This window comes from Piliocolobus tephrosceles, chromosome 10 (genome assembly GCF_002776525.5).
Source record: "Piliocolobus tephrosceles isolate RC106 chromosome 10, ASM277652v3, whole genome shotgun sequence".
Taxonomy (NCBI): Eukaryota; Metazoa; Chordata; class Mammalia; order Primates; family Cercopithecidae; genus Piliocolobus; species Piliocolobus tephrosceles.
Window position 1 is genome coordinate 101,353,367 of NC_045443.1, and position 21,684 is coordinate 101,375,050.

Consider the following 21,684-nt stretch of genomic DNA (forward strand, 5'->3'; position numbering starts at 1 on the left):
AATAAGATCTGCTTCTAGGTGGTGGGACTAGGGGGGCAGCTATTATTTTTTTCTTTGTGCTATATTTTCAAAATCTTTAATACAATAAGCAAGTGTTAATTTTATAATGAGAAAAAAACATACACACACGATTTCAGGTACGGAGAATCTGGGTTTCATTTGAATCCGAGACTGAAGCACAGGTTCCTCATCCAGTCTTTGTTTCAGCCAGGTGCCATCATCTCTGGTATCAGCTCGAGCCCCTGCATGTTCTGATGTTAAATGATGTGTGAGCCCCACCTTTCTTCCCACAGGAGCATTTCGTGAAAGATCTGGTTGGCCCAGGCCCCTTCACTGTTTTCGCACCTTTATCTGCAGCCTTTGATGAGGAAGCCCGGGTGAGCTCAAGACTGAGGGCGGAAGGGGGAGGTCTGTGGCTGGAACATAGTCTTTGGGCCTCGCCCGGGAACCGAGACCGGAGATGTTTCTAAGCAGGAGATCTGAGATCAGGTTGGAACTCACCAGCAATAGAAGGGGCTGCCTCTTGGCACAGGGACCCCTATCAGGAGAAACATTCAGGTGGATTTGGGGTAACCACTGGCCAGAGACTTTCTAAAAGACATTCCTGAACAAGGTATGAGGTTGGAGAAGATGAACAATTCTCAAGTGAATTAGACCTCCCATAGACAAAAAACGGGTGTGGAGGGAGAGATGCTGGGTTAAAGAGATTTAAATAGATTCTTTTCTTGCAGGATTGATCAGAGCCTTTACTGTTCTAATATTCACGGGGGCTCTTCATACTGGATTGCCCATTCATAATAATAATTGGTAACATTCATTGTAAGTGTGTCAAGCACTGTTCTGAGTGCCCGGCTTAGATTTACTCATTTGGTCCTCACAACAACCCTGTGAGTTGAGTGCTGTTGTGATCCCCATTTTATAGCTGTGAATACTGAGGAAAGTAGCATTCCCAAGATCACATGACTAGCAGGGGGTGGAGCACAGACCCAAACCTGAGTCCATGTACTTAACCAGCCTCTCTTTGCCTATATTTTGGACACCAGCAAAGCAGAGGCACAAAAATAGTTTTTGAAAGAACTTGATACTTTATAATTCAAAATAAAAAGTCATTAAAGGAGTTATGAAACAATGAGAAGTTTGTGGGTTTTTGATTACACTTACTTTATGGTTAATATTGCTTGATTGTTTGTTTGTTTGTTTTTGAGACAGGATCTTGATCTGTCACCCAGGCTGGAGTGCAGTGCCACGATCTCGGCTCACTGCAGCCTCTACCTCTTGGGCTCAAGTGATTCTCATGCCTCAGCCTCCAGAGTAGTATTTTTAGTAAAGATGGTGTTTTACCATGTGGGCCAGGTTGGTCTCGAACTTCTGGCCTCAAGTGATTCACCCGCCTCGGCCTCCCAAAGTACTGGGATTACAGGCGTGAGCCACTGCACACAGCCATGTTTGTATTTTCAATTCCAAATAGAGATACATCATGATCTTCCCAATACTAAAGGTTTAAATCTGGCACTGATACCTCTCCAAGAGGGGGATATACCATGCAGTGTTTCCCAGAAAATTCTTTTTTGAGGATCATCTCACAGAACTTGGGATCTTTGCAACATGTATTATGAAATCCCGGGCCAGAGGAACCCCATGTTCCTTCCACGCTGAGATTCCACAATGGAGACAAGAAAGGAGCTAGAGTCACTTCCTCCCTTTTGTCTGAACAGCCTTCACTCTATAATCCTGACCACTTATAAAGCTTACTTCCCAGAGTCTGGGTGGGCCGAGAGGTGTGGAAGAGAGAATGGAGGAGAGGAGAGCCAAATGGCACATTGCAGCAAAAGGCTCCTGCCTCTGGCTGGAACCCTCTGATTTTCTGTTACAGGTTAAAGACTGGGACAAACAGGGCTTAATGCCCCAGGTTCTTCGGTATCATGTGGTCGCCTGCCACCAGCTGCTTCTGGAAAACTTGAAATTGATCTCAAATGCTACTTCCCTCCAAGGAGAGCGAATGGTCATCTCCGTCTCTCAGGTAGATGCCAGTTATCCTTAGCTCCTCTCTCCCCTAGATCATGTCCTTTGCAGGAACCTGGATGGAGCTGGAGGTCATCATCCTCAGCAAACTAATGCAAGAACAGAAAACCCAATGCTGCATGTCCTCACTTACAAGTGGGAGCTAAATTATGAGAACTCCTGGACACATAGAGGGGAGCAACACACACTGGGCCTACTGGAGGGTGGAGAGTGGCAGGAGGGAGAGGATCATGAAAAATAATTAATAGGTCCTAGGCTTAATACCTGGGTGATGAAATAATCTCTACAACAAACCCCCTGACACAAGTTTACCTGTGTAACAAACCTGCATATGTTCCCCTGAACATAAAATTAAATTTCTTTTTAAACAAAGAAAGTGCCTTATCCTTAGGTCTGCTTTCTCTTTTTTTTCCTTAAATTAATATAAGAAATAATAGGCCAGGCACCGTGGCTCACGCCTGTAATCCCAGAACTTTGGGAGGCTGAGGCGGGTAGATCACAAGGTCAGGAGATCGAGACCATCCTGGCTAACATGGTGAAACCCGTCTCTACTAAAAATACAAAAAATTAGCTGGCCATGGCGGCGTGCGCCTGTAGTCCCAGCTACTCGGGAGGCTGAGGCAGGAGAATGGCATGAACCTGGGAGGCAGAGCTTGCAGTGAGCCAAGATCGCGCTACTGCCCTCCAGCCTGGGTGACAGAGCGAGACACTGTCTCAAAAAATAATAATAACAACATATGTTAAGTGATTTCTGTATGCAGGCACATAGTATTTGATGTGTACTAACTCATTTAATCTGCAAAATACTCCCTTGATATAGACAGTGTTAATCCTTAATTTCCGAATAAGAAAACTGAGCTCAGAAAGGTTAAATAGCTTGTCCAAGGTTGTACAAAGAGCAAATATTAGAGCAGGATTAAAACCAGAGGCAGACCTCTCCAAGTAGTAAATAGAACTGCTTTTGGTAGCATTAGTCAGAAGCTGGAAAGGTTGAAAACTTTTGATCCAAGTCACTTGACCAGGCTGGTCCAGTCCCTCCTTACTACAGAGAAACAAATGGTGACTGTAGAATGCCTTGCAGAAGGAAGAAAGCCAGGGGAGGAGGTATAGAACAAATATAAAAGAAGCCAATTTTGAGCTGCTTGCTTGCTTCATACTGGAGAATCATATTGAAATTACTGTTTTAGATGATTCTATGTTATAATTAACTTCTCCAGGTGAAAATTACATGTTATCTCTGTTTTCACTTTATAATAATAAAAATACACTCAAGTATTAACTTGGATATTCAGGTTTTGCTCCTGATAATTTAACACGTTGGTAAAGCATTCTGTGAGAAGCAATTTTATGTCTATTTCACTTTGTGCTCATTTCTTTTTTGTTTTTGGTTGATTTCAGGGCACAGTGTATATAAATAATAAGGCTAAGATCATATCCAGTGATATCATCAGTACTAATGGCATTGTTCATATCATAGACAAATTGCTATCTCCCCAAAATTTGCTTATCACTCCCAAAGACACCTCTGGAAGAATTCTGGTAGGTAAACTCTCTGTCATATTTTCAGCCTGGAGTGACTCAATATATTATCATCTCTATTCTGATTCGAAGTCATCATTTTGAAACATTTTCTTTTTCTGCTTCAATCTCAAGCAATTATTAAAAGCCTAGTAAACATTATTCTTAATAAGAAGTAAATAAGTAAAAGTCTAAAATTGTTAAGTGGATTTTATATGTTTTTCTTTAGCATCCACAAGGACAGGTAGTGTTAGATAGGTTTAGAAGATGGAGAAAGGAAGGAAGGAAGGGAGGGGAGGGAGGAAGGAAGGAAGGGAAAGAAAGAAAGAAAAAATAAATTAAATCTGGAGTAAAACTCCTTCTAAATTGACAGAAAATGTAATTTTAACTTTTATTTTTATTTATTAATACAAGTCAAGGTCTTTCGTTGCAGAACACAGAATCCACTATACTTAGACCAAAAGTTTCTTGAGATAGTAGATACATCATCAAATCTCTGGAAGGGTAGAGACTAATTCAGATGCTACACAGCTGGGAGCAGAGCAGCCCAGGGAGGCCTACAAAGGGCAGACACCTGGCTGGGTGCAGTGGCTCACACCTGTAATCCAAGCAATCTGGGAGGCCAAGGTGGGCAGATTGCTTGAGTCCAGGAGTTTAAGACCAGCCTGGGCAACATAGTGAAATCCCGTTTCTACTAAAAATACAAAAAACTAGCCAGGTGTGGTGGTGCATGCCTATAATCCCAGCTACTTGGGAGGCTGAGGTGGCAGAATCACCTGATCCCAGGATCAGATGCTTGCAGTGAGCTGAGGACAGTGACCTGAAATCATGCTACTGTACTCTACTCTGGGCAACCAGAGTGAGATCCTGTCTAAAAAAATTTTTTAATTAAACACACACACACACACACACACATACACAAAGGGTGGATACCTAACCTGATAACCTTACCACCACCACCAGGCTGTTCTGGCTGTCCTGGCTGCCACAGCTCTGAGACTGCCACCTGTCTCCAGCCTCACCACCTTGGACACTAGACACTGGGCTATAGATGTCCCCATTGTGCTTGCCAGAGGGGTTGATCTCCCTTCTACCAGCTGCGTCACCTCATGTTATTTCTTTCCAGCAAGAAGCTTTGCACAAGTGCTTCTGCTTGGAGGACCTTATATCACATGTGGGGCTCTAGCTGCAAGGGAGTCTGGGAAAAAGTAGCACTTAGCCTACTAGTCCCTAGAATGCAGAAAAGTGCTGCCAGAAGAGAGCTCAAGCAGGTGCTGATGAGCCCATCTGTATATCTGCCGAGTTATGTTACCTTTATTTTTTTCGCTTGAGCACTTGTTAAATTCCTTGTAAACTGTATAAGGAAAAGTTTCATGCATATTTTTACTATCTTTGCAGCAAAATCTTACGACTTTGGCAACAAAGAATGGCTACATCAAATTTAGCAACTTAATACAGGTAAAAATTTAGGGGTAGTTGACTCAGAGGATAACCTGCCTAAAGAAGTTTTGTTTTGTTTGTTTTGTTGTTTCTGTTTTGCTTTGACATCAGTCAGCTGTTGCAGGATCTGCATGGGCAAGTCGCAGTTTTCTGGAAAGCAAAGTCATTCTCTGCCACTCCCTTCTTAGAATGTTATATGGCTTGTTGAGCTATGTAATGTACATTGGCTGAGTTAGAAATAGAAGATTTGAGGCTGGGGAGAGGGAAAGAAATTGAGATGTGGCAGCAGTGTACTAGGTGCTTCACATCTGGAATTATCAACTCCATTATAAAGATGGGGAAGTAGCCTTGGAGAGTTGGAAACTCTATGCCTGTGAGACAGGTAGAAATTAAAACCATATCTTTCTGGCAGGCATGGTGGCTCACGCCTATAATTTCGGCTCTTTGGGAGGCCAAAGCAGGTGGATCACTTGAGGTCAGGAGTTCAAGACCAGCCTGGCCAACATGGTGAAACTCCGTCTCTACTAAAAATACAAAAATTAGCTGGGCATGATGGCGTTCACCTGTAGTCCCAGCTACTTAGGAGGGTGAGGCAGGAGAATTGCTTGAACCCAGGAAACAGAGGTTGCAGTGAGCCGAGATCACACCACTGCACTCCAGCTGGGGTGACAGAGTAAGACTCCATCTCAAAAAAAAAAAAAAAAAAAAAAAAGCCGTATCTTACTGACTTCACAGATTGTTCCCATGAATTGAGTAGAAACTTCTAGTATGAACAACAGATTGCAGAGAAGAATAGGGAGGAGCAGGCCAAGCATCTTTCTGAGGCTCCCTCTTCCCTGCTCCTCAACCCTGAGCAGTCCCTGGGGACTCCAGAATTTGACTTTCTGATTTGCTTTCCAAGAAAATATAGGTCAGGATGGGCACAGTTGGCTCATGCCTGTAAACCTAGTACTTTGGGCAGCCAAGGCAGGAGGATTGCTTGAACCCAGGAGTTCGAGACTAGCCTGGGCAACATGGCAAAACCCCATCTCTACAAAAATACAAAAATTTGCAGAGTGTGGTGGTGCATGCCGGTAATCCCAGCTACTCAGGAGGCTGAGGTGGGAGGATCACTTTAACCCACGAGGTTGAAGCTACATTGAGCTGTGGTTGTGCTACTGCATTCCAGTCGGGACAACAGAGTGAGACCCTGTCTCAAAAATAAGAAAAAAAAAATTTGTAGGTCAGAATGACTGGGGTGTGATGGGCTTCTAGTTTCTCTAGCTGCATCACCTTTGAACCATCCAGAGTCCCAGTAAGCTGTGGGCCAGAGCGTGGAGGAGAATCCTCAGAGACAGATCCCCTGCCCACATGTCTGGACCTTGCTCATGCCACCAAAGGGCTGAATCCCTGTGTTTCAGGACTCAGGTTTGCTGAGTGTCATCACTGATCCCATCCACACCCCAGTCACTCTCTTCTGGCCCACTGACCGAGCCCTCCAAGCCCTACCTGCTGAACAACAGGACTTCCTGTTCAACCAAGACAACAAGGACAAGCTGAAGGAGTATTTGAAGTTTCATGTGATACGAGATGCCAAGGTATTTAGTTTACATGCGAACATAAGTGCAAGAATGTCCCAGGGTGGTGATAAAATTCAGCACTGAGGCATTGTGGCCTAGGAACTGTGAGTGCGTCCCCGTCTCCACTGTGCAGGAAGCCACAGCATCCCCTGCCCCACTGTGTCCTCCTCTGACTGGCCGCGGTTGATTGGCTCCTGCAGTATACCACATTTGGTTCTGTTCCATGGGCTTGCCATTATTATTTTTTGTTTTACTTTAACCAATACCCAAGAGCATCATTCCTGTCTCTACTGCGGATCAGCCTTTCCTCCTCCCTAGTTCTCCTGCCAAAATAGCTGCTGACAACAGTTCTCAAGTTTTTCCAGATGGACTCATCCAGTTCCAAAATTTCTAGGCAAATGGCTGATTGATCCAGCCTTGAACTGATTAACTGTATTAGAGAAACACGATCATATAGAAACTAACATGATTATATAGGAACATGCATGATCACATAGGAACATACGTGATATAGGAATAAGCATGATATAGGAACAAGCACAATCATGTAGGAACAAGCATGATCATATAGGAGCAAGCATGATCATATAGGAGCATGCACGATCACATATGAGCAAGCACAATCATATATGAGCAAGCACGATCACGTAGGAGCAAGCACGATCATATGAGAACAGCATGATCATATAGGAGCAAGCATGATCACATAGCATGCACAATCACATAGGAGCAAGCACAATCATAGGAGCAGCATGATCATATGGGAACATATGCACAGTCTTATAGGAACAAGCAAGATCATTTAGGAGCAAACATGATCATACAGGAGCAAGCACAATCATATAGGAACATGGCAGCCATCCTGAGTCCTCATCCAGGACTCATGTTTCTCTCTAGGACCAAGTCTGCCCAGTTCAAGAATGCCAAATGCCCCAACTTCAGTTCATCCACAGCATCTAGATTAGTTTCCCAAGGCTGCCGTCACACATTACCACAAACTGGGCGGCTTAAACCACAGAAATATGTTCTTGGTAGTAAACAGTTCTGGAGGCGAGATGTCGGAGATGAAGAGCTGGCAAGGTTGTTCCTTCTGGAGGTTCTAAGGGAGAATTTGCTCCATGCTTCTCTCTCTGCCTCTGGTGGTTTCTGGAAATCCTTGGTGCTCCTGGGCTTGTAGTGAGTCCCTCCAATCTCTGTTTCTGCCAACACAGGACTGTCTCTCCCTGTGTGTTTCTGTGCCTTCACGTAGCATTTGCCTCTTCTTGCTTCTTATAAGAACACCATTCATATTAGATTAAGAGTCCACTCCACTCCAGAATTACCTCATCCCAACTAATTACATCTGCAATGACCTCATTTCCAAATAAGATCATATTCTGAGGAACTGGGCGTCAGGACTTCAACATAACTCTTTGAGGGGCACAGTGCCGCCCATAACTGCATCCTATGTCATTTCCCAGCCTCATCCACTCATTCTTTCATTGGCTTCATACACTAAGACTGCATCTTCAGAGACTCCCAAGCATAGATGGGGGATGGAAGGGTGATTGAAACCAGTCCAACTGGTCAACTCTTTCCCTCCAGAAGGAGTTTCCAACCTCCCAGAGAGCCCCCAATTATTCTTCCCATTGGTTATACCTATGGTCATTGTAATGCTAAAGTTGTTATAACTTGTGGAAAAATTTGCATCTGAATTTGGTTTTTTGGTAAAGCTCCTTTGGGCAGTCCCTTCTTCAGCCCAAATTTGGGGCAGTCACGTGGCACCATTGCCCACACAGGTTTTAGCTGTGGATCTTCCCACATCCACTGCCTGGAAGACCCTGCAAGGTTCAGAGCTGAGTGTGAAGTGTGGAGCTGGCAGTGACATTGTGAGTATCATCATGAAGGGTGGTCAGGGAGGGGTTCACACATTCACAGCAAGCTATTCCCCAACCACTGCCCCTTCGAGGAGATGTTCATTTCTTTCCCTCCATTCATAGCAAGCTCATTCTTTATCCTCACTACCTTCAGAGGTATTCCTCCTGAGAGTGCATAAGTGGATGTGAAAAACCTGATAAATCCTGGCCAACCCAAGCCCTCTTAGCAGGTGGCAGGAAGCCTTTTACACTGTGGACAGCAGCTTCCAGTTGATTTTGTTTTTTGTGTAGAGCATTTATTTTCCAATGTGAGATACTTTCCTGAAACAGGAAAGTATACAGTCATTCCTTTCTCTTCCTTCCCAGCCCCACCACTGTGACCTCACCTTGAACCCTTTCTTGGCAGTCAGAGCCAGCTCTGAGCTACGCCTACCTAGATCAGCCAACTGAGAGGTTTGCAGCTTTTACCTCCCCTGGCTAGTTCCCAGACAATTCTGCCTTCCTGTAATTCCATATGATGAATGGGTCTAATAGGATTATTCCAAATGCATATCATGGAAAAGCCAAAATCCAGTGACTTAAATATGTAAGGATTTATTCGCTTTTATAAAAGAAATCTGGAGGTAGCCAATCCAGAGTTAGTATGATGGCTTAGTAGAGAAGCGCCTTCTGTCTTTCTGCTCTGCAGCACATGGTTCCAGCCTCTAAGGTCCAGCATGGTTGCTGGAGCTCCAGGCACCATGTCCACTTTCCAGGCAGTGGAAAGGAGGAAAGGCAAAAGGGATGCATCTCCCAATTGAGTTAATTCCCTTCAAGGAGGATTCCAACAAGTTCCATACAACATTCTATGTACATCTTATGGCCAGTATCCTTTGGTGTTTGAATTAGAATTGCATTGAATTTATAACTGAATTTGAAGAGTATTCACATCTTTTTGTTCCAGCTTTTGGAACATTATCCCAGTGTACACGCTTGAGATTTGTCCTGTCTCCCTAGACCAAAATAGACAACTATCAGAGAAGGATAGTAAGAATGCCCTCTGCTTGTTCTGTGTGTTGATGCAGCTTTTAGAGCACTTTGCAATGTATTATTTAGTCTGATCTGTATAACAACCCTGTATTAGAAATCATGTACTCTATTCACCTGGTAAAAAAAAAAACAGTGAACCACAGAGAGGTTCAGTGACTTGCCTGTGGTCACACAGTACATGAGTGAATATGCAAGGCTTTAACCACAGTTTTCTGGTGTTCCTTCCACGGAGTCACACTATCTCCATCCCATCTATAGATGCTGGGAGTTACTTTGTTTTCCTCTCAAAAGCTTTCTTAAAGCATTTTGTGTGTTGGAAGAATAATGTATCCATCAACTTACTAGCTGGGTGACCTCAGGAAAGGAAGCCCTGAGATTGTTGCCAGCATTAAATGAAATAATGTCTCCAAAGCCCAGATGATTATGCCTGGTACATGTGAAAAAAGAAATTATCATTACAAAGTTAAAGGCTATCACTTGTACACCCTGGAAAGAAAGCTGAACCAGGCACTTTGCTAGGTGCTGGCACTAAATAAGGAGAGTCGGTTACTACACACAAAGAGGGCACATCAGCAAAGTTCATCCCTAACCACAGCAAGGCCATCCTTGCTCCACCCTATCACCCACTGCTGACGTTTCTCCTTTGGTAGAGGAAGTGAGGCAGAGGGATCAAGGGGGCAGGCTCTGAGGCTGACTGCCTGGGTGCAAATGCCTGCACCACCATTCACTGGGCAAGTCATTTAACCTCTCACTGCCTTAGTTCCCTCGTCTGTAAATGGGTACTAATAATAGTAGCTACATCCAACACAACCACGTTGGATTGTTGTAAGAATTAAAAGAATTTGCACAGGTAAAGGACTTAGAACAGTATCTGGCACATAATGCATGCTGGGTATTTGATAAATGGGGTTTTATTAAGTTCTTCCTGAGTCTTGCAGTTACTGGCCATGTTGCATGTCTGGGAAAGAAGAGACACATTAAAGAGATTACTATTTCTCTCTCTCTTTCTCTTTCTTTTTTTTTTTTTTTTTTTTTTTTTTTTTTTTTTTGGGTTCCCTTTTTTTCTTTTCCCACCCCCGCAGAATTTTGCCGCGGGGGCTCTTTTTTCTCCTTCTTTTTCTCTTTCTTTTTTTTTTTTTTTTTTTTTTTTTTTCCTTTCTCAGGGTGACCTCTTTCTCAATGGCCAAACCTGCAGAATTGTGCAGCGGGAGCTCTTGTTTGACCTGGGCGTGGCCTACGGCATTGACTGTCTGCTGATTGATCCCACCCTGGGGGGCCGCTGTGACACCTTTACTACTTTCGATGCCTGGGTCAGTCCTGAAAACAACAGTGTAGTAAGAGAACCTTAAGCCAAAAAATGGCCCTCGTGATCCAGTGTGGACCTGTTATGAAACCATGTAGGGCCTGTCCTCAGCAAGACCAGGACCCGGAAGACCTGAGGGCCAAATGATGTAGTTCTTCAGACTCAGAAGCCACAGGCATCTACTTCACCCCACACAGCCTGGAATATTCTTGTTTATCCCTCCACCCACTCACCCACCCATTCATTCCCTTATTATTGAGAAAACAGTTCTTGGATACCAACCATGTGCCAACTGCCATTCGTTTTCAAACGCATCCATCTATTAAGTCACTCACTCATTCAACAAACATTTGTTGAAAGTCTGCCACATTACACCATATGAAATTGCCATATTTGACAGTCTGGAACCTATGAAAAGGCCAATTTCATATAGTCAGTCTAATATGCCACCCACACCTCTCTTCACTTACCCATTGATTCATGCATTTGACAACATTGATTGAACTTCTATCCCAGGCCCTGCACTGTGTGAGGCATTTTTACATTCATTCATTCATCCATCCAGCACCTTTACTGAGTACTCCCCTGGAGCCAGCCATTGTGTTCAATGCTTAGCTTACCCCTACAATAATCCAATAACAGGAATAGTTGTCATCCACCCTATTGTGTAGATTTAGAAACTGAGTCTCAAAGAGGTAAAGTGACGTTACATGGCAAAGTTTGTCACCAGTTGATATCTGTACCTGGCATCCCCTAGGAATTTCAATAATTATCCCAAATTTGTTGGATCCCAGTCAGCCGAAGTAGGAGATGAAACCAGTTGTCCTTTCTACCATAGGGGTCTTCTTAATTTCCAAGTTATATTCCACACATATTTTTCAGTTCATCATTTTTCCTCATCAATCCTCTGAACAAATAGCAGCAAGAATTATTATCCCTATTTATCATAAAACTAAGGCTCAAATAGTATTAGTGATTGGCCACAAGTATCCCATTTAACTTAAAATGGAACTAACACTTGCACCCGTATGTCCCACTGCTAATAGCATATGCCTGTAAGACACTGCCCTGGTCCAGCTCTGTATAACAGATTTTCCCTTCAGAGAACAAAACCACAGAGCTAATGCCCAAGAAGATCTTCAGAATTATCTGTGGCAAAGTTAGTGTGTTTGTTTTGATATTCTTTGTTGTTGTTTTCAGATAGGGTCTTGCTCTATCATCCAGGCTGGAGTTCAGTGGCGCAATCACAGCTCACTGCAGCCTTGAACTCTTGGGCTCGAGTGATCCCCTCAACTCAGCCTCCAAAGTCGCTGGGACTATAGGTTCATGTGCCACCATGCCTGGCTAATTTTTTTTTTTTTTTTTAAAGACGGAGTCTTGCTTTGTTGCCTAGGCTGGTCTCAAACTCCTCGCCTCAAGCGATTTTCCTGCCTTGGCCTCCCAAAGTGCTAGGATTACAGGTGTCAGCCACCATGCCTGGCCTGGCCTGTTTTCATATTCCTGATCATAGCCAGAGCCTTAATCAAAATTAAGCCCTTAATCCATCCAGGTATTAATCAGGAACATTTCCTTGTGTTTTCTGATATTTTTGACTTTCAAGTGTTTCTTTTCTTGCATACTAGGGGGAATGTGGGAGCTGTGTCAATACTCCCAGCTGCCCAAGGTGGAGTAAACCAAAGGTAATTAAGAATGCAATGATAATGTTTGGAGAGCCATAGGTCTGTTTCATTGTGTGTGTGTGCGTGCACTTATGTTGTATCAATGTAATTTTCTGTCATTCTTTCAACAACAAAACCAGTGGAGTAAGATAGATATTCTCAGCCCAGGCTACCTGTCAACCCACGTTCTAGGAACTGTCTAGAAAAGTCATCGGATGGTAGACCTAGAAGGACTTATAAGATAATTATGATTATAAAAATAGCTGCATTTTGTTGGCTGCTGTCCATGTCCCAGGCTGTGTACTGGGCCTTTATATACTCGTTACTCTGTCCCTCTTTATAATACTCAAAGGAAGCTATTATTATCTACACTTTACTTATGAGAAAAATGGGTCTCAGAGAGGGTAAGCAATCAGCCCAAGGCCACACAGCTAGTAAGGAGCAAAGATAGGATGATAGTCCAGAGAGCAATGGAGAGTAATGGTTAAGTCAATGAAATTTGGAGTCCACAGGTATGGGGTCAAATTCCATCATCTTTGACAAATCCTATGACCTGTCAGTTTTGCCTCTGTAAAATGGAGCTAATAATGGACTCTGTGCAGCTATTAGGAAAAGTAAATTTTAAAAATGTGGGTATACTTAAGTGCCTGGCACATAGTAAGTGCTCGTTAAATGCTGTTTTGTATTACTTATTCCAAAGTCAAGCTCTTTCTAGTCTACTAGTAAAACCTATAACAAAAATATCTCTACAAAACAAAATCTAACTCATACCCTCCCTGCCTACAATTTGGGAGCCTTGCCCCACACCCACCCCTTCCATGACAGGAAGCTACCTCCTTCCCACTCCCTCCCCAGGCAACCATGCCACTTGCAGAGCACTCTAAGGGTTTGAACGTTCTTCCCCTTGAGACTGGGGAGAAATCTTCCCACGGACCCTAGATCTACTCCCTCCCCTATCCGCATGTTTCTGCCATTGGCCTGTTGACTCTCGTAGGAAAAATACTGCCTTAGAAAAAAAGTTGGCTCACATTGGAAGTCCCATTTTTTATTTGGGCAGTACCTAGGATCCTCCACGAGGGCACAGACTAGAGCCCCAGAGCCCCAGTCCCTGCGGTGGTAAGTGAAGGGATGGTCCACTCTCTTCCCTTAGGGTGAGAAGCAGAAGTGTCTCTACAACCTGCCCTTCAAGAGGAACCTGGAAGGCTGCCGGGAGCGGTGCAGCCTGGTGATACAGATCCCCAGGTGCTGCAAGGGCTACTTCGGGCGAGACTGTCAGGGTGAGGGTGCCTCTTCCCGCCTCGCGACTCTAAAAGTGGTAATAGGCTCCTGCTCATTGTCCAGTCTTTGAACGTACCAAAATTATAGGGAGATGGGGGAAACACTGCCAATGATGATTCCCAGGCCCCAAAACTCTGAAGAGTTGTGTGTCATTCCTTCTACTTTGTTTGGCATATTTTTTTGATCAAGTTGAGATCCTACTGTGCATATATTGTAATTGTGTGTCGGCTCTTTTCCTTGATATTAGAGCGCAGACATTTCTGATGGTGCTAAAGACACTATATCTCATTTTTGATGCTGTACAACATGATATCCGTGATATTGATAAGCATGTTTAAATGCATTTGATATGATTCTCCCTTGGCAGGTGATGTACTGACACAGTACGTATGGGCCATAATTTCCCGAGCCCACCCCTGTCCCTTGTAGAGGATGTATAGCATTGGCTCCCTCTGTTACCTCATCAGGAAAGGGCTCCTTGCCAAAGCATATTTGGGCCCATCCTGGAACCCCCGTGTTAACTTCTAGCCAACAATACATCAACAGCTGCAGCATCACAAATGCCTCAAAAGCACTTATCTGCCACATGTTCTAAGTAGGCACATTTATTGAGTTTTATTGAATGCTTTTTCCCCATACATATCAAAACATTTAATCTGGGCAACAACCCCTAAGGAGTAGGTTCTGTTGTTGTCTTCCCCTCCCCGTTGACTTTTTTTTGAGAGAGGGTCTCACTCTGTTACCGAAGCTGGAGTATAGTGGCAGGACCACAGCTCACTACAGTCTCAACCTTCTGGGCTCAAGCAATCCTCCCACCTCAGCCTCTCAAGTAGCTGGGACTACAGGCACATGCCACCAGACTCAGCTAATTTTTTTGTATTTTTTGTAGAGCCGGGGTTTCACCATGTTGCCCAGGCTGCTCTCAAACTCCTGAGCTCAAGCAATCCATCCACCTTGACCTCCCAAAGTGCTGGGATTACAGGCGTGAGCCGCTGTGCCTGGCCTGTTGTCCTCGTTTTGTAAATAAGAAAACAGAGGCACAGAGAGGATAAGAAGTAAACCCAAGATCCCGCTGGTCTGTCTCTGGCAGCCATGATTTTTACTAGCATGCATACTCTACGCATCATAATGTCATTGAGAATACTCTGGGTTGAGAACCCCCATGACCACCCAGCTCCACCCTCCATCACTAAAGTGTGGGTCATTCATGAAAATCAGTATCATTCTAATATTTGTTCAGGGCTTTATCTTTTCAAACTGTTCTCAGTTATAATGCCTCATTTGACCTTCACAATAACAATGTGGTATAGGTCAAGCAGACACTATATCATTATTATTATCATCATCATTTAGAGCTAAGAAAACAAAAGCTCAGAGCAAGTTCATTACTCAGCCCGGATATCCTCAAATCCAATGCACAAACCCCCAAATACAGTGCACGGTTCAGTAATCATTCTGCCAAGACAGAATCATATCAGATACCATAAAGTTCATGTTCCACAGGCCAGTGACTTGCCCTAAATATCCACTGACACTGAGGGCCACGTTCCCTCCGGGCTAACAGAGGTCAGATGCCGCAGCACATTTACAAAGGCGCTGAGCTGCTCTGGCTTTGGGAGACTGTTGAGTCACCGCTGTTTCGTCTCTTCCAGCCTGCCCTGGAGGACCAGATGCCCCGTGTAATAACCGGGGTGTCTGCCTTGATCAGTACTCAGCCACCGGAGAGTGTAAATGCAACACCGGCTTCAACGGGACGGCGTGTGAGATGTGCTGGCCGGGGAGATTCGGGCCTGATTGTCTGCGTATGTGGCACCACTTCCCTGTGCTAGAGCTTGTTTTTTAACTGTGTGCTCCCTGTCCTTGTCCATGCCATCTGCCTGACCTGGAGGCATCCTTCTTGTCCTTTCTCCCAGCCACACCCCTCCCATCTGCCTGCCCTATGTGCTTATTTCCTCCTTGGATGTATTCCCAGTTTCCACTGAAAAAGCTTTGCCGCTAGAAGTGAAACTTGTCCCCAGCAGCCACCAAGGCACGATGTGGCTGAATAATGTTCATTCAATCATTCAACCAATGTGGATTTACTGAGTCCTTACTAATATTGAATGCCGACATTGGTTAAGTGCCTACTATGTGCCAGCCACATATGTTTTACAATTCAGTCCACTTAACCGCCCTTTGAGATAGGTACCGTTATTATCTGCAATTACCAGATGAAGAAACCAAGGTACAAAGCACTTAATAGATTTGTTCAAGAGCCAGCAATTTTTTTTTTCTTTCTTTTTTTGAGACAGTTTTGCTCTTGTTGCCCAGGCTGGAGTGCAATGGTGCGATCTCAGCTCGCTACAACCTCTGCCTCCCAGGTTCTAGTGATTCTCCTGCCTCAGCTTCCCAAGTAGCTGGGATTACAGGCATGCGCCACCACACCTGGCTAATTTTGTATTTTTAGTAGAGATGGAGTTTCTCCATGTTGGTCAGGCTGGTCTCAGACTCCCGACCTCAGGTGATCCACCCGCCTCAGCCTCCCAGCAGTGCTGGGATTACAGGTATGAGCCACCGCACCTGGCCGAGTATTTCTAATGTCTAGGGATTTGTGGTTTGGGGGCTGACAGGGACACAATTCCACCTCTCAAAAGGCTTACAGAAACAAAGTTTTCTAAAACATCGTTATGAAGGATATAAAAGCAAAGAAGCAGGTAGAAAGGTGAAGGATGAAAGGAGACATTGTTTTAGAAGACACCTCACGTAGGGAATATTTGAGTAGAGACCTAACAGACACAAGGGGGCCAGGTATGAGATATGAAGAGCAGACCAATCAAACTTTCAGCAGTGCAGGAAAGACTCCATGACTCCACTGGCCAGTAGGGTAGCCACTAGCCACATGTGGCTATCAAGCACGCAAAACGTGTGGCTGAGGAACCAAATGTTTAATTAAATTTAAATGGCTACGTGTAACTAGTGGACAGTGCAGACCAGAGGAACAGCTTTCCTCAAGGCGAGATGAGCAAGTGCAAAGGCCCTGGGGCAGGAGCCAGCTTAGTGTGCACGGAACAACAAGAAGACCAGGGTGGCTGAGTGGAGTGGGCACAGAGGAGGAAGAGAGGAAGAGAATGCAATCTGAAGGTCACCAGGGACCAGCTCTTTTTGGCCAATGAAAAATCTTTAGCTCTGTGTGTGACAGGAGGCCAGTGAAGTGTCGGGAACAGAGGGGTGTTGTGAAGAGATTAGAAGGGATGGCTCTGGGGAGGGTATCTGTAGGAGAACAGGCACAGAAGCAGGGCCCCTTGGAGAAAATAATGCAACAATCTCGGCCAGCGCTAATGGTGACTTGTGCTAGCACGGTAGTGCTGGAGGTAGTGAGAAGTGGTGGAATCGAGATATATTATTTAATGTTACTTTTCTGCCGGGGACAAAATCTCACTCTGTCACCCAGGCTGAAAAACAGTGGTGGGATTATGGCTCACTGCAGCCTCAACCTCCTGGGCTCAAGCAATCCTCCCACCTCAGCCTTCTGAGTAGTTAGGACTACAGGCATGTGCGACCATACCCAACTAATTTTTTATTTTTTAAATTTTTTGTAGAGATTGTGTCTCCCTATATTCCCCAGGCTGGTCTCAAACTCCTGGCCTCAAGCAGTCCTCCTGCTTCAGCCTCCCAAAGCACTGGGATTACAGGCATGATCCACTGCACCTGGCCAGAATTTTACTTTTTTTTTTTTTTTTTTTTAAGACAGAGTCTCACTCTGTTACCCAGGCTGGTGTAACAGAGTGGTGTGATCACAGCTTACTGTAGCCTCAACATCTTTGGTTCAAGCAGTCCTCCCATCTCAGCCTCCCAAGTAGCTGGGACTAAAGGCATGTACCACGACACCGGGCTAATTTTTGTTTGTTGTTGCTTTTTTGTAGATAGGGGGTTGCGCCACATTGCCCAGACTGGTCTTGAACTTCTGGCCTGAAGCAATCCTCCCACCTCAGCCTCCCAAAGTGCTGGGATTACAGGCATGAGCCACCACACTCAGCCAGAATTTTACTTTTAAATAGATTTCTCCATCAGGAAGCCCCAGATGAGTTGATCTCCCTAAATGTTCATTGCATATCACCTGGCACTCACTACTGTGATTATAACATTCATCTCATTTATAATTCCATGTTCAACAGCTGGGCACTCTGAGACTGTAAGCAGCACGAGAACAGGGACCTTCTCTACTATGTTTTTCCCTGTAACCTTATCGCTTAGCAGTGCCTGGCCTGTGACAGTTCTTGAATAAGTTATTTTTTAGATGTTTCAATGAATGAATGAATGACTATGACGTAAGCATGGTTCCTCCCGCAACTAAAAATGCACAGCCAGCCAGGGGTCATGGAGCTGGTGGATTGGGTCTTAACCCCTGATGACTGATCATATCCTAATTTGTTTACAGCCTGTGGCTGCTCGGACCACGGACAGTGTGATGATGGCATCATGGGCTCCGGACAGTGCCTCTGTGAAACGGGGTGGACAGGCCCCTCGTGTGACACTCAGGCAGGTCTGTCATGGGAGTGGTCAGCTGCTGGCAGCCCAGGGCTGCAGTGGACACTGCCAAGAGCATACAAGTGAGGTTGGGAGTCTGAGTGACATCTGAAAAAAGTGACAAACAGGTCCACGTGGTAAAAGATGATTCGCATCTGCAGCCCTGGACCTCAGGAGGATGGAGACTTGCCGTAAAACTAGATGAGAAGATTGAACTCAAACCTATGAAACCAGCACGACATCCTATATGATTATAGGACTCACCTCAAGCACAGAATCCCAGGTTCAGGCAAGGAATGTGCCTCGTCCTGGTGGGTTTGGGGCCCAGATGGGTACTGACACAGAGGCACAGTGGTTTCAAGGAAATCACTTTGAAGGCCCAAGACCAGGGTCTGACCCCTGGTTCTGCTACTTACTAGATGAATGGCCTTAGATAACCGCACTCGCTGAGCCTTGACTTGCTTATCCTTCAAAAGAACTACATGCTACACATTCTGCAGGGAAAGGATTGCTGGGACGGTCAGCAAGCATGGTTTTGAAGTTCCCAGTGTGTGCAGATGCTCAAAACAAGCAGCTGCCATTATCGCGCTCACCATTATAATCATTGTCATAGCTCGATCCGTACTAAGTGGTCAGTATACTGAAGTCTCCTTTATACCGGAAGCCCTGTGTTCTGGTAGATCTGAAATGTGCTGGTTGAGTTATCCATGTGAATGACTGTCATTTAATCCTCCCTTGGGGTCAGAGGGCATGGCGAGGCCCTTTCTGTGGGCTTTAGCAGCCGGAAGTTTCGTGGGTTGCAGCAGTATGGCTAACTTGAGTTCCTCCTGCTCCCTGTTCCTCCTGCCTCCTCCCCTAAGCACCACATGGCCTCCTGCTGTCTACATGCACTGCAGCCCTAGCCAATACCAAAGCTCCAGACTTCTCCCTAGCTCAGTGGTACCCTCAGAAGGCTGTGGAATTTCTCCTCCAGTTTAACCATCTCCATCTGGAACCCTCTAATCTTAGGACCAGAGAGCTAATCTGCCAAGTTCATTCCTTGGCAGATACGTTTTGTGGTATAAAGTTTTAGTTGATAGCTCCTAAAGAACATTTTTTCTCATATAAATCTCAATGACATTGCGGAGATCATGTCTTACTATAAAAGAGTAATTCTAGAATCCCAGAATCTCCACGACTAGAAAAGGCCTTAGCAAACCACCCCATCTTCCTGCTGTACAGGGGCACTTATGAACACAGTGGTCGTCTAGAATGAGTCTTGGGAAGTCTCCTTAGGTGGGTGTTAACTCTTCACACCATGGGTGCAGAATGAAAGTGGCCCCTTTCTTTGCAGTTTTGCCTGTAGTGTGTACGCCTCCTTGTTCTCCTCATGCCACCTGTAAGGAGAACAACACGTGTGAGTGTAACCTGGATTATGAAGGTGATGGAATCACATGCACAGGTAAGCCACCTTTGTGCACAGGTGAAATAGCAGCGTGGTGTGGGAGAGGAGCAGGACTGGCTCACAGTGCCTGGGCTTCATCCTAGCACTCCTTCCTGTCGGGGCCGCTTCAGCAGCACCTACCCTCTCCATGACTCAGTTTCTTTAATGGATGTGCTCATGCTTGATCTGCTCACCCTCTAGATCAGAGTTTCAAAATTGTTTTCAAACTGGAATGCACTTTACTTTAGATTTTTTTTTTTTTTTTTTTTTTTTGAGATGGACTTTCACTCCTGTCGCCCAGGCTGGAGTGCAATGGTGCAATCTTGGCTCACTGCAACCTCTGCCTCCCAGGTTCAAGTGATTCTCTTGCCTCAGCCTCCCAAGTAGCTGAGATTACAGGCATGCGCCACCATGCCCGGCTAACTTTAGAGTGTTTTTCTAACTCTACCAGTAATGCAGCCTTCAAAAAAAATCAGAAAATTACACACTTTTTTTTTAAGTTAAACCTAAACATACTCTCACCACTAGGTGAGAATCACTGTGAACATTGCAATATCCATCTGTAGTAGTTAGGATATAGGTTCAGCCATACAGAGACCTAAACGAACGGCAGCATAAATAAGGTAGATGTTTCCTATTGTCTCATATAACAGGTTGGAGGTATCCAGGGCTAACACAGTTTCACTCTGAAAGGTCATTTGGGGGCCTGAACTCATTTTATCTTGTGGCTCTGCCATCATTCACTCACCTCACCCGAGGTGGCCGATACCATAAGCCCAGCCTGGACAGCAAGATGGAAGGAGAGGAAGGAGGCAAACCTCCTTCCCTTTAAGAATGCAAACTAGGAATTGTTAAAATCACATCTGCTCATCATAGGTCATGCCTAGCTACAAGGGAACCTGGGTAATGTAGTCTTTTATTGGGCAACCATGAGCCCACCTGAGAATCTATTATTATAGAAAAAAAGAGACTAGGCCGGGCTCAGTGGCTCACACCTGTAATCCTAGCACTTTGGGAGGCCGAGGTGGGCAGATCAGGAGTTTGAAACCAGCCTGGCCAATATGGTGAAACCCCGTCTCTACTAAAACTACAAAAATTAGCCAGGTATGGGGGCAGGTGCCTGTAATCCCTGCTACTTGGGAGGCTGAGGCAGGAGAATCACTTGAACCCAGGAGGCAGAGGTTGCAGTGAGCTGAGATCAGGCCACTCTACTGTAGCGTGGGCAACAGAACAAGGCTATCTCAAGAAAAGAAGCAGCAGCAGCAGCAGAAGAAGAAGAAAACAGACTAGGTATTGAGGGAAAATTAGCAGTCTCAGTCACGTGTACTTTCTAATATTTTTTGTGGATAAATATTCATATAGAGGTATATACTTTCTTTACAAAAATTAGATCTTGCTATACCTGTTCTTTATTCAGCTACAAGGCATTCCAGAAGTGAGTCAGCATTCAACAAGGGCAACAAAGACCTAGATTCTCTTTTCCCACCCTCCCATCCTTAGAATGAGGCTTCTTGTCCTTGTATTTATTCTTCCAGGGTCTCCAGTGGCTGCATAAGTACAGATGGCTTTTCAGCTACTCCTGAGGCTGGAGCTAATCTATTGTTGGGTCGATATTTGGGGGATCATGGAGACAAAAGTTCTAAGAGGTAGCACAGTGAGGAAAGCATGGACTTTGGAGCCAAACCAACTTGGGTTTAAATCTTCAGCCAGGCCACATTCTAGCTGTTTTACCTTTGTCAGATCAGTTAAGCTGAGTCTCAGTTTGTTCATCTATAGAATGGGGATAACAATGTCTATCTCATAGGCTGCTCAATATTGCACTAACTCCACACACACACACACATACACACACTGTCCTAACATGAAAAATCCAAATTTATTCTGAAAACTAATACCAAAGTCAAGCCTGGAGGTATATGACAAAGGGGGCAGAAGTGGACAGATGTCCTCAGGCTTCATCTATGAGGGTGTCACAAAAATATTCATGTTGCAGAGGCCAGCATAGAGGCCACAGGGCATGGGGAGAGAAGACACGAACACGTAGGGGCCCATTTACCCACCCAGCACCACTAGTGCTGTGGTGACCCATGCC

General features: G+C 44.9%; 1 protein-coding gene across 1 annotated transcript in view; it reads left to right on the top strand.

Annotated features, from left to right (window-relative positions):
* Positions 1 to 21,684, top strand: part of STAB2 (stabilin 2) — a 170,094-nt gene that overhangs the window by 130,420 nt on the left and 17,990 nt on the right. Inside the window, exons 47-58 of the mRNA XM_023208579.2 lie at positions 294 to 377; positions 1,874 to 2,020; positions 3,421 to 3,561; positions 4,939 to 4,998; positions 6,381 to 6,557; positions 8,318 to 8,407; positions 10,588 to 10,734; positions 12,350 to 12,406; positions 13,536 to 13,662; positions 15,316 to 15,465; positions 18,081 to 18,185; positions 19,503 to 19,610. Of these exons, the coding sequence (XP_023064347.2) occupies positions 294 to 377; positions 1,874 to 2,020; positions 3,421 to 3,561; positions 4,939 to 4,998; positions 6,381 to 6,557; positions 8,318 to 8,407; positions 10,588 to 10,734; positions 12,350 to 12,406; positions 13,536 to 13,662; positions 15,316 to 15,465; positions 18,081 to 18,185; positions 19,503 to 19,610 (1,393 nt within the window). The remainder of the gene's footprint in view (positions 1 to 293; positions 378 to 1,873; positions 2,021 to 3,420; positions 3,562 to 4,938; positions 4,999 to 6,380; positions 6,558 to 8,317; positions 8,408 to 10,587; positions 10,735 to 12,349; positions 12,407 to 13,535; positions 13,663 to 15,315; positions 15,466 to 18,080; positions 18,186 to 19,502; positions 19,611 to 21,684) is intronic.